The 12,989-nt window shown below is 34.4% G+C and overlaps 2 protein-coding genes across 2 annotated transcripts; one reads left to right on the plus strand and one right to left on the minus strand.

Annotated features, from left to right (window-relative positions):
• Positions 1 to 1,253: 1,253 nt before the first annotated feature.
• Positions 1,254 to 4,357, plus strand: LOC112775336 (formate--tetrahydrofolate ligase). The gene is made up of 5 exons (XM_025818906.2): positions 1,254 to 1,600; positions 1,879 to 2,028; positions 2,274 to 3,449; positions 3,688 to 3,834; positions 3,947 to 4,357. Exons 1-5 carry the CDS (start codon positions 1,439 to 1,441, stop codon positions 4,220 to 4,222), a joined length of 1,911 nt encoding a protein of 636 aa, XP_025674691.1. The 5' UTR covers positions 1,254 to 1,438; the 3' UTR covers positions 4,223 to 4,357.
• Positions 4,358 to 5,580: 1,223 nt separating this feature from the next.
• Positions 5,581 to 9,296, minus strand: LOC112775378 (transketolase, chloroplastic). The gene is made up of 7 exons (XM_025818961.3): positions 8,419 to 9,296; positions 8,108 to 8,198; positions 7,901 to 8,006; positions 7,526 to 7,808; positions 7,291 to 7,439; positions 7,037 to 7,190; positions 5,581 to 6,836 (listed from the first exon to the last, which is right to left on the minus strand). The coding sequence occupies exons 1-7, from the start codon at positions 8,959 to 8,961 to the stop codon at positions 5,877 to 5,879; spliced, it is 2,286 nt and encodes a 761-aa protein (XP_025674746.1). The 5' UTR covers positions 8,962 to 9,296; the 3' UTR covers positions 5,581 to 5,876.
• Positions 9,297 to 12,989: the final 3,693 nt, after the last annotated feature.

The following is a 12,989-nucleotide window of genomic DNA, read 5'->3' on the forward strand; positions in this document are numbered from 1 at the left end:
TTTACATAAAGATGTGTGGGTTAAAAAAAGTGAAATTCATAAATTTTTTATTCACATTTTGAGTTATTTAATAGTTTTGAATCGTAGAAATAATACTATTTTAGTAAAAATAATATTCCAACCCATCATTCACATGTAGCAGTGTATTTTGTAGAATAATGTGCTATATATAATTTAGAAATGTTTTTAATATACATTTTAGAAATATATCCAATAAAACAGTTCTATTGTCTATAGTTTCTTTCAAAAAAGGAAAAAAGGTTAAACCAAAAAAAAAATGGATGAATATAAAATTTGTTAAACATGCAATCAATATATTTTAAGAACACTTAAAACAAACTTTTTGCTTTAGAAAGTATTCTTTATCTAATTATTTTGATCAATCATGTTTGTTAATAAACACTAAATCTTGTAATTTAAAATTTTAATTAATTAAATTCAAATCTTAAATCTTGAGCATAACTTCAATAATTATAATTATGATAGTATAGTATACTAGTATTTTATCCGGTGATTTCAAACATTTCAACAACCTAAATGTATTCAACCTAAATGTATTTCAATAACCATTTCAGAAGCTGCCACATAAGATAATGTATTCAGTGCCGAAAATTCCAAGCCACTAAGCCAGATAACATTGAAAACAAGTTTAAATTTTTTATTTTATCGTTACAAAATACATCATTTTTTCGTCCTATAATCTTTATCTTTTTGTAACAGCTTAAAATTTGTTGTTTTAGTTTTAGTTTTATTTTTATTTTTAATATTGTCGGTGTTTAATGTAATATAGTAAAACTTCAAAATTTTTTTTACATAATAATCTAATCACGTTTGACCCATTTGATAATCATGATATAAAAAATAACTATTTTAAACATATTCTTTTATAAAATTGTATAAATTTAATTAAACTATTATCATATAATTTAATTTTGTTATTATATAAAATATTTATATAATTATTTAATTATTCATTTTTTAAATAATACATATACATTTAAAATAAAAAATAATTATTTTTGTTTTATATTATCAAAATTGAATTCATTGGCAAATCCAAAACAAAAACTTTTAAATTTTAAGAGAACCAAAATAACGAAAAATATTCTACAACTAAAATCAAAATACGTATATTTATTATTTCAATAATATTAAAAAATGATCAGAATTTATTTTATTTAATATTTATTAATTATTATAATAATTAATTAATAAAAATTAAATAAGATAAATTTGGATTTTTTTTTATCACTAAACATTTTCCATAATTATTTAAACAAAATATTATTGATAGTTATTATTTTTGAAGGGGATAAGATAATAAGAATCAATAAATAAGAAGACAGATTAAAGAACATATAAATCTGATTCATCGTCAAAGGAGCAGTGTCGTCTTCACTCTTGAGATTCATAGGTTGTTGATTGAGAAGATTGAAGAATGAGTTCGTCAAAGACAGTGAGGAAGTTGGAGGTTGTGTCCCCTGTTCCTGCGGACATAGACATTGCTAACTCAGTTGAACCTCTTCACATCTCTGAGATTGCAAAGGATCTCAATCTCACTCCCAATCACTATGATCTTTACGGTAAATATAAGGCTAAGGTATTCTTGATTCTTTCCTTTCACTTTCAACTCTGATTTGTTCTCTGCATCCTTTTTCTCTCTTTCAAATTTGCAGCAATGTTTGTAAATTCTGGATTTTGTTAACATGCATTCATCAGATTGCATGATTTATGTATAGATATGCTCATTTATGGATGGAGCAGAAAAAAGTCAAAAGAACACTTTTTGTGAACTGGGGGGTACTGAGTAGTGTAATTTTGTATGACTTCATAAAATCTCAGCCTTTTTTATGGCTTTTAATGCACTTTAATGTACAGGTATTGTTGTCAGTTCTTGATGAACTGCAAGGATCAAAAGATGGGTACTATGTTGTGGTTGGAGGCATTACTCCAACTCCTCTTGGAGAAGGCAAATCTACTACTACTGTTGGGCTCTGTCAAGCTTTAGGAGCTTTTCTTGACAAAAAGGTTTTTTTTTTTTTTTTCCTTGTGGATTTATGGCATTTGATACTGATATGAATCAAGTTTTTTTATCTTCATAGCATGTACTTTGGGAATGTATTGACATTTTGGATCTATGACACTGGTTTTGGTTAGTAGTATCATTCTCTGTACTTTATAGGAATTATTCATTAATCTGAGATATTGTTCATAATGTCAAGGTTATGGTGGTTACATAATGAAATTCCATGGTGGTATCTCTTTTTTGTTAGGTAGTGACATGCCTTCGGCAACCTTCACAAGGACCTACTTTTGGAATCAAAGGAGGTGCAGCTGGTGGTGGTTACAGTCAAGTGATTCCGATGGATGAGTTTAATCTTCACCTAACTGGAGATATTCATGCAATAACTGCAGCAAACAATCTCCTAGCTGCTGCAATTGATACCAGAATTTTCCATGAGTCTACACAGTCAGATAAGGCTCTCTTTAACCGATTATGCCCTCCGAACAAAGAAGGTAAAAGGAGCTTTAGTGATGTCATGTTTAGGCGTCTCAAGAAACTTGGCATCTCAAAGACAAACCCAGATGATCTCACGCCAGAAGAAGTAAATAAATTTGCTAGGCTTGATATTGACCCGGAATCTGTCACATGGAGAAGAGTAATGGATATTAATGACCGGTTCCTAAGAAAAATTACCATTGGCCAGGGACCTGAAGAGAAAGGAATGGTAAGAGAAACAGGATTTGATATTTCAGTTGCTAGTGAGATTATGGCTGTTTTGGCACTAACAACATCATTATCTGATATGAGAGAAAGGCTTGGAAAGATGGTTGTTGGTATTAGCAAGAGGGGTGATCCTGTAACTGCTGATGATCTTGGTCTTGGAGGTGCTTTAACCGTTCTAATGAAGGATGCAATTCACCCTACACTCATGCAGACCCTGGAAGGAACACCTGTTCTTGTTCACGCGGGACCATTTGCAAACATTGCTCACGGGAACTCTTCCATTGTTGCTGATAAGATTGCATTGAAGTTGGTAGGGCCAGGTGGATTTGTAGTTACTGAAGCTGGTTTTGGTGCTGACATTGGAACAGAAAAGTTCATGAACATTAAGTGCAGATATAGTGGCTTGACACCTCAGTGTGCCATCATCGTGGCAACAATAAGGGCTCTGAAAATGCATGGTGGAGGGCCAGCTGTTGTTGCTGGAAAGCCTCTGGACCATGCATATTTGTCTGAAAATGTTGATCTGGTGGAAGCTGGTTGTGTGAATATGGCAAGGCATATATCAAACACAAAAGCTTATGGTGTGAATGTCGTGGTTGCTATCAACAAGTTCTCAACTGATACGGAAGCTGAATTAAACGCAGTTAGAAACGCAGCTTTAGCTGCTGGTGCCTTTGATGCTGTAATTTGTACCCATCATGCCCATGGTGGCAAAGGAGCAGTAAGTACTTGCCTCAATAGTCCTACATTTTTAACTAACCATGAAGCCATATAACATTTACCCTGACATTAACATCATAGGATATTGAGTTCTATGCAAAATTCAACAAATTACAGTTGATTAAGTTATGCTAAATCATCAAAAGGAACCATTCAGGGAAACAATCAGCAGAACATTTAGTTTCATTCAGTTTAGGAATAATTTATTACTTGCTTACTTATGCCTTGCATTGATTCAGGTTGACCTGGCTATTGCGGTTCAAAAAGCTTGCGAGAATGTGTCACAGCCACTGAAGTTCCTGTATCCTCTGGAACACGGCATAAAAGAGAAAATCGAAGCAATAGCAAAGTCCTACGGAGCCAGTGGCGTCGAGTACTCAGAACAGGTAATATCATCATTTCTTGCATGCACTTATAAAGTACAACACTTATAGCTAAGATTTTGATTTTGACAAAGTGATTGCTACTTTTGTATTTGTGTAAAACAATCTGGTTCAGGCTGAGAAACAGATTGAGATGTATAGCAAGCAAGGATTTTCTCAGCTACCAATATGCATGGCTAAGACTCAGTATTCATTCTCAGACAATGCTGCAGCAAAGGGAGCTCCAAGTGGCTTCATCTTACCCATAAGGGATGTTAGAGCCAGCATTGGAGCTGGTTTCATTTATCCATTGGTTGGAACAATGAGCACCATGCCAGGGCTTCCAACTAGACCATGCTTCTATGACATTGATCTTGATACAGCAACAGGAAAAGTCATTGGTCTCTCTTAAAATCAATGATTAAACCTTAAGTGGCACATGGATGCTATTGATGACATTTTCCTTTTCCAATTTCGTTGATGTTGTGTTGTATCTTCTGGTTCATCTGTATGAATATGAATAATGACATAAAGCATTTAAGTTGAATTAAGGTTCCACCCTAATAATTTATATGTTTTTGTTATATAAATTAAAATGAGGATTTCCTTTTTATCATGCCAATAAAAAAAAATGTTTTACATTAACCATGCATATAATATTAACTTAAAACACCTTAATCTGATAAACTGGAAGAAGAAAATTGATATGTTTCGTCCATTTTTTTTCTTTCTTCTTTCAAACACAAACACTCTGATCTCTCCATATCTTCCCTTACCTTCTCCCAAACTAGCACTTCCTCATTTTTCAAACCAGTTTCTTTTGATCTCACAATCATCACCATCATCATCTCTTGGTTATTCTTACTAGACAAGAACAAGTTCTGTAACAAACCACATTGATAATCAGATCATAGAGCTTAGTCAGCTGCAATAATGGCACCGGATTCACCGGTAACTTCGAGTAGCCGTTTGCTCACAAAATCTGACTCCATGTGGTTATATCCTTCCAGAGGAACAATGGGATTTGCCTATGGTTTCACTTTTGGTTCTGTTTTGTTTATGATGCTACTCATACTTAATCCTTCTGGCTATTACTTTTCCTCTAAGATCAGAAACACCTTTCACTCTTCACATAAGCATAACTTTTCTAATGTTCTTTCTCACATATTCAAAAGCAACTCTTCTTCCTTTCCTCCTCCACCCCTCCTGGTAGTTAAAGTTCGTCAAGAACAGAATATTCCTCCTCCTCATCATCATCAGTGACTGCAAGTGTAGCTTCTAAGAACAATGATGAAGTTGATAGGGTGGTTGTTGGGACTCAAGTTTCAAGAAAGGAAGGTTCTGGACTAGAAAAATTAAATTGCATCATATCATATGCATTTTAAAATTTGCTAAAACAAATTTACATTTTCAAGGCATATTTATTCTTGGTATGGCTGTACCTTTTGGTTTTGTTATAGTGAGATGAGTATGTTATGTGCAGGTTGAATTACTGTATGTTTATCTTTCATCTAGCATTCATAGAAATAAGGGCACTCCTCAAATATAATTTTTTATCCATTATTGTTAATCTGTACAAAACAGAATAGCCTTCATTTTTATTAGTCAGTTCAAAACATAGATTGAAATTGAATAACCAGGTTGGGTAGTCATTTCTACTCCCTTTGAAGCATGCTTACACCTTTTATTCTGATTTTTTTTTTTTGCATTTTTAATTTTTAAGCTTGAGTGAGCCTTAAAGAAGTCTAAATAATCAATTAAGCAAGATGCTTCAGATACCAATCCTTTTGGCTAAATTAATTATGATACATGAATAAGTGCTACATCACAGTGAAAAAACTCACAAGCCAAAAGAGTTGTTACAAATTCTTACAACTTCATTGATTCCACTCATCCTTCAGTCTCTGTCTCTCCTCTGAGAACCATTTTTTCAAGAGTAATCTAATCTTCCTTATTGTGGCTAAAGTGATTTCTCAAGAAACAGATCCATAATTGAAATCCATACCACTAGTGAAACTTAAAAGTTCTGAATAAGAAGAAACAAAAATCAAGAAAACTCAGAGGATTTATGAAAGTTCTTTTGCAGCAGCAATAACAGCTTCCTTGGTGATACCAAACTCCTTGTATATCTTCCCTGCTGGAGCACTTGCTCCAAAACGGTCAATGCCTATGGCTTTCCCCTGGCTGCCAACAATCTTCTGCCAACCGAATGTTGATCCGGCTTCTATGCTAACTCTAGCCGTTACAGCAGCAGGGAGAACACTCTCCTTATATTCAGCTGATTGCTCGTCGAAAAGCTCCCAGCTGACAAAAGAAACAACTCTAACGGCTTTTCCTTCCTTCCTTATCTCCTCGCCGGCTGCAGCAGCAATCTCCAACTCAGAGCCGGTTCCAATCAAAATCACATCAGGCTTGTTACCTGATGAGTTATCCGAAATGATGTAGCCTCCCTTTTCAACTCCTTCAATAGAAGTTCCTGGAAGTTGGGCCAACTTCTGCCTAGAAAGGGCTAGAATTGAGGGTCTTTTCTTGTTGAGCACGGCAACCTTGTATGCTCCAGCAGTTTCATTACCATCAGCTGGACGAAGCATCAAAATGTTTGGCATCGCCCGGAAACTTGCCAAGTGCTCTATTGGCTGATGAGTAGGCCCATCCTCTCCAAGTCCAATGGAATCATGAGTCATAACATAGATAACTCCGGCTTCACACAGCGCAGAAATCCTTATGGCAGCTCTCATGTAGTCAGTGAAGACAAAGAAAGTTGCACAGTATGGAATAAATCCGGGGCTGTGAAGAGCAATGCCATTGCAGATTGCTCCCATTCCATGTTCCCTGACACCAAATCTAACATTGCGTTCTTCCGGAGTACCCTTTTGGAAATCTCCAAACATTTTCAACAAGGTCATGTTGGAAGAGGCAAGATCAGCACTGCCACCAATCAGGCCAGGAAGAACCTTAGCAAGGGAATTGAGATTCTGCTGAGACAAGTTTCTGGTAGCATCAGCAGGGCTTTCTGGAGTGTATGTCTGAAAGTTGAAATCAAATGGGAAGCATGATTAATATTCCAGGCACCATTTGATTGAAGTAAGAATGTGAAATGTGACAATGAACATGCTATTATTAACTTGTTAGCATATAATTTGGATTAGGCATCATGCAACATAACTATTAAGAATCTTATCATATAAACAGCATGAGAAACCTATCAGTTTAGCACTCTACTAACCGGCAGTGCTTTCTCCCAACCGGCAGGGAATTCGCCGGTAATAATATACTTCAGCTCTGCAGCTTCTTCTGGATATTTCTTCGAGTATTCAGCAAACTTAGCGTTCCATTCCGCTTCAAGCACTGCACCTTCAGGGGCATGGCGGCTCCAATGCCTACAGAAAGTAAGCAAGCAAGTTTCATTCAAGATCATATTATGAAAATCTCAGTTTGCTAACAGGAAAGAAAGAAAATCTCTTAACACTCCATCCATACTTTTTAACATCCTCAGGAACATGGAAAGGCTCATATGGCCATCCAAGATTCTTCCTTGTAGCATCCACTTCTTTAGCACCTAATGCACTTCCATGAACACTATAACTGTTAGCCTTGTTTGGAGAACCGTATCCAATGGTAGTTGTCACCTGGAAAGAGACATGGTATGAGTATATGGACAAACATCAAAGCTAAAGAGCTATGAATTTCTGCTACTTCATGTCAAGTAACTAACCTTGATCAAAGTGGGTTTGTCTTTGACAGCCTTTGCTTCTTTAATAGCTGCACGAATCTCATCATAGCCGGTGTTTCCATTCTTTACCCAAATGACATGCCATCCAAGAGCCTCGAAACGCTTGTCAACATTCTCAGTGAATGCAATTTCTGTGTCACCATCAATGGAAATGTGGTTGTCATCATAGAAAGCAATAAGCTTCCCCAGTCCCCAGTGTCCAGCAAGTGAGCATGCTTCATTCGAAATTCCCTCCATTTGGCAACCATCACCCAATATAACATACCTAGAGAACCAATAACAAAACAAATTTGTCATTCACACAATCACCACAAGTTCATAGATCACAAACAAGATGCAGTTATCAACTTATCCTACGTGTAATGGTCCACAATCTCGCTGTCAGGCTTGTTAAACCGCGCAGCCAAGTGCTTCTCAGCAAGTGCCAAACCAACTGCATTGGCAATTCCTTGACCAAGAGGACCTAGACAAAGAACATGGTAATTGAGATAACAGAACACAAGAAAACAAAAGGCTTATGCCATGACATGGAAACTTAAACTAAAGAGAGATCTCATATGTAACCTGTGGTAACTTCAACTCCATATGTCTCAAAATTCTCAGGGTGTCCAGGAGTTCTGCTTCCCCATTGTCTGAAACTCTTCAAATCTTCTTCCTATTATTCAATCTCAACGTCAGCAAAAATAACTACTTTTTGCGTTGACAGAGTGAATGATCATAAAAAAATGATGTGATTGGACAATTGTCTAAAACATTTTAGAGCGTGAGTGCATAAAAAATAAACTCTAAATTAAAATTATTCAGAACTGATTTAAATTAAAAATAAGTATTTGGATTCAACAATGACATTCTGAAATTATCCATCCAAGACTGACCTGAACACTGTCATAGCCTGCAAGGTGAAGGAGAGCATACTGGAGCATGCATCCATGGCCAGCAGAGAGAATGAACCTGTCACGGTTGAACCAAGAAGGGTTCTTGGGATTATACCTCATGACCTCATCATAGAGAATGTGACCCATTGGAGCACAACCCATGGGGAGACCAGGGTGGCCTGAGTTAGCCTTCTCAACTGCATCAATGGAAAGGAACCGAATTGTGTTGATGGATTTCTCAACCAGAGATGCCTCTGTGGTCTTGTCAAGTGTCTCAACCGCAGTGGCACGAACCACAGAACCAACCCTGCGTGGAGCACGTGATGTGACGCCTAAACCGCCACAATTTGAAGAAGAAGAAGAAGAAGAAGAAGAAGAAGAAGAAGAAGAAGCAGAAGAGAGTGTCTTGAGGCCAGAGAATGATGGGAATGAGGAGAGAGTGGAAGTAGTGGTGAGTGAGACACGGTCTGAGGAAGAGCCATGAAGGTATACAGCACGTGCCAAAAGAGCCTGAGAAAGATGCAAGGAAGAAGAGGAAGCCATGGTTGGTTACTAACTAGTTTAAAAAACAACAGAACGAAACCACCACGTGTTAGTGGCAGTTAGAAGAAGAAGAAGAAGAGAAAGAGTAAAGAGAAGAGGAAGAAGAGGTGAGAGATGTATAGATAGTTCCTATGGTCGAGAGGGTGTGGAAAATCTCAGCCTGTGCTTGTGGCTATGCCTCTCTTCTCTGCCTCTCAATCTTTTTGTCAACTAACTCACTCCCCTCATCATACAACAACTTTATGATAATCTTTTTTATTGCAAATTTAAATTCTGTAGCATATTCCAATATTGTACCTTTTTTGTTTTTATTCATGGTAATAAATGAACACAACATAGGTTTTATTCTTCAAAAAGTTGCTAATTACGCGTTAAAAATTAGTTATTAAAAATGAAAACTCAAGTGCAGTTTTTTTTTTTTGTGACTAAACAAGAAAAGAAACAAAGCAAAAACTATTCTAAATCCGAGCGGATGATTCGTTGGAGATCAACACCAGGTTCAGACCAAATAATATGATTAGAGTTACTCTTGGCACCATATTTAGCCATCCAATCCGCAGCTCTATTTGCTTCTCGGGACACCCATTCAACGTGAACAAGCCAAGGACGAGATAAAAGCTCCTGAATCTTGTGAACCAAATCTGTTACTTCAGATGGATACCTACTTGTAAGCTCATGCGTGATGGGCAGAATGTCAAGGCAATCTGTTTCACATATAATATCCCTCAAACCGCAATCCCAAGCTAAAACCAGCCCCCTCCAAGCAGCAAATAATTCACATCTGATTATAGACCAAGGGGGAATGCTTCCAGAGCAGCCCGAGATCCAATCTCCCTTAGAATCTCTAATAATACACCCAAATCCCGCTAAATTTGAATCCATATACAAGCTTGCATCACAATTAACTTTAAAACTATTGCCTACCGGTGGTTCCCAACACAGGCAATTTCGGAGAGACCTAAAAGCATTGCTTCGATTCCTGTAAACCTGTAAGTCCTTGGCGGTAATTCTGGCCAAGGCAACAACCTTATGGTCTGTCCAAGGGTTGTCAGTGTTGAATATGTCATTGCACCTATGTCTCCATACCCACCAAAGCCCTGCACCAAAGGACGCCTCATTGTTAGCCAAGGCCTTCCGAAACCACTCTTCAAGAGCAGTACCAGCAGTCGAGTCCAGGATACTAGGATCCAACATATACCAGATTGCCTTTGATCGTTCACAGTCTCTAAGGCAATGCTCCATAGTCTCCTGCGCCTTGTTACATCTCTTACACATATCTGAAGAAGTTAAATGCCGCTTGAATCAAAAGGTCTCAGTTGGTAGAGCATCATGTAAGCTAAGCCACATAGTAAATTTGAACTTCTCTAGAATGTTTGTGTTCCACAACCAGTTCCAATTACTGTTGGCATTCCAATTTAATGTTTTCTTTAATAACCATCTGTAACCCTCCCTTGCACTATACTTTTTTGTTGCTGCAGGCCACCACTCCCACTGTGGCTCCAACTCAGTCAAACTAGGATATCTCAGACCACAAATAAACTGCTTAATCTCATGCGGAATAGGCGTGGTAAGACTATCAACCTCCCAAGACACCCCTTTCCACAAGTCAGCCACCATGAAATCTGATTCAGAAATATGTACATAAGGAACAAGGTTGCAAAGCTTACCAAAAGGAGTCCACTCATCATACCAAACTGATTTGTGGACATCTCCAATATTCCAATGAAGCCCTTCCTACTCAAGTGCAGTTAATTTTACATAAAATTGATAGTTAAAAGTTATTAAATAAAAATTTAGTCAAATCAATCAAATTATCTAATAGCTTTTAATTATTAACTTTACTTAAAATTTACTGTGCACCTGAGTTTCCACCGTTATTAAATTGGTTGTTCTACATGAAAAATAAAATTTTAAAAATTAAACGAGTTAAAGATTTAACGGTTTAAAATTTTATCGAAGTTTAACTGAAGCTAAATTAGACATAATAAAATAATATATTTTATATATATATATAATATTTTTTTAAAAAATATTTTTTGTGTTTTATTAGTTTAAATTAAGGTAGAAACTCAGGTGCAGTCGACTTTATGTGAAATTGATAACTGAAAGTCGTTAGATAATTTGATTGATTTGACTAAATTTTCATCTAGCGACTCTCAGCTATCAACTTTACGTGAAGTCGAACTGCTGAGTTTTCACCTTAAATCAATTAACTGCTAAAAAATCAAATTTGTTTGATCGATTAACTCCTTTTCTGATAAATTTTTTTATTCTTTAACCAATTTGTTGTCAACTAATTTTTTATTTGAATCGGATTAATTTGGTGATAAATCCCGTTTAATTCCGTTGAATTGGCAAATTCAACCCGATTCTAAAACATGTGTTATTTTATATAATTTTTTATTGTATATTTTTATATTTTAAATATATCTTTTATACAAATAGTTAATTTGGTATTTTTTAATAATATAGTTGGATTATTCTTTTTATTATAATTTTTTTATGGAATCTTTTCATTATAAATTTGATACTGGTAAAATAAGAAAAATGCTAGAGAATTATCGGAATTTATATTTTTGACTATCAATAGTCATCAATATTTAAAAGTATGGAATAAAATATATTGTTGGATTACTAGACTAAAATAGACTAAAAAAATTGAATTTTAAGCTAAGTGATAATCATAAATAATAAATTTTGATGGCTTCTAATATTTTTTTTAAAATAAAGTTTATTGTTAATGTAAATAAATGGACACTGTTATGTCAATGGTGAAAAAATATTCAGTTTGGTCCCTAAAATTACACTCAATCCTCAATTTAGTCCTTAAAATTTCAATTGCTTCAATTTAGTCCCTAAATTTTTTAAATTTTAATCACGTTAGTCTCTGTAGTAGTTTTCGTCACAGAGTCAATTGAAAAATTTAAAGACTAAATTAAGATAATTAAAATTTTAAAGACTAAATTAAGACTCAATTCTAACTTCAAGTACCAAACTGAATATTTTCTCATCCATGGTTCATATTTTATAAAAATTTGACATTGTTACTTGAATATATGTACAACAATGTCTAAGATGATGAATATAGAATTAAGGATTTAGATAAATGTAGAAATTTAAAATTGTATTCGTAGTAATTTTTTGAATGTGATTAATATGTAGATACTCAAAATAGTAGTCTCTATGCCAATGCTTTTGTTTTATCCGCTTATTCAGATTTTAGATAAGGAGTCATTGCTGAAATAAGAGCAGAACCACAAATTTTTAAAAGCTGTGAGTGATTGAGTGGCAACTATATTTTGTCAAAGATAACACACCAAAATGTTGAAAGGAAACAACTATGTCCCAATCGGAATCAACAGTGGGAAAAGGGGGGTGTGGCTAAATTTGTTTATATTAAAATATGTAACTAGTTTTTTTGTCAAGTGAATATATAATGTATTTTAGAGACTGCTTAAATTAAGTTAAACCTTAATTTCATCTTGAAATAGGAGCAGTTGATGAAAAGATGAAGAAACAACTATTGATTTCAATGAAAAATGTTAATTACTGACTCACTGAATATTTGAATCTTCATTAAAATTTAAAAATAAAAAGTTTTTATTTTTTTAAAAATAAAAAATTTTAATCTATTTTTTTGTCTTTTAAATATTGTTGGATTTTGTTTTATTTTTCTAGTTTAAATAAAAAAAATTAATTTTTAAATTTAAAAATTCATAAAAATAAAAAATTTTGTCTTTTGAAATCTTAAATTTTTTTTAAGAATATTTTTTTATTCACCGAATAATGCTATTTTTTCACAAATATAAAATAAATTAATTTTAAAAATGTAAACTTTTTAAATTTTTATTTATTGGATATTTTGAAATCCTTTATTTTTCTACTTTTTGGTAAAAAAATTTTTACAAATATACAAATATTGGACTATTAAATGTGGAACTGTTTGCATTAAAATTTTAGTTGCAAAGTGATTGTCAATAACTCAAAAATGTTGAAACTTTTTTTCGTTATTGATTTCTTAGCTCTTT

Source organism: Arachis hypogaea, chromosome 19 (assembly GCF_003086295.3).
Source record: "Arachis hypogaea cultivar Tifrunner chromosome 19, arahy.Tifrunner.gnm2.J5K5, whole genome shotgun sequence".
NCBI lineage: Eukaryota > Viridiplantae > Streptophyta > Magnoliopsida > Fabales > Fabaceae > Arachis > Arachis hypogaea.

Coding starts and splice junctions, on each gene's coding strand:
- LOC112775336 (XM_025818906.2), top strand. CDS start 1,439: ATGAGTTCGTCAAAGACAGTGAGGAAGTTGGAGGTTGTGTCCCCTGTT. Junction 1,601..1,878: donor ACGGTAAATATAAGGCTAAG/GTATTCTTGATT, acceptor TTTAATGTACAG/GTATTGTTGTCAGTTCTTGA. Junction 3,835..3,946: donor GCGTCGAGTACTCAGAACAG/GTAATATCATCA, acceptor AATCTGGTTCAG/GCTGAGAAACAGATTGAGAT.
- LOC112775378 (XM_025818961.3), bottom strand. CDS start 8,961: ATGGCTTCCTCTTCTTCCTTGCATCTTTCTCAGGCTCTTTTGGCACGT. Junction 8,007..8,107: donor TGGAGTTGAAGTTACCACAG/GTTACATATGAG, acceptor TTCTTTGTCTAG/GTCCTCTTGGTCAAGGAATT. Junction 7,809..7,900: donor GAGATTGTGGACCATTACAC/GTAGGATAAGTT, acceptor TTGGTTCTCTAG/GTATGTTATATTGGGTGATG.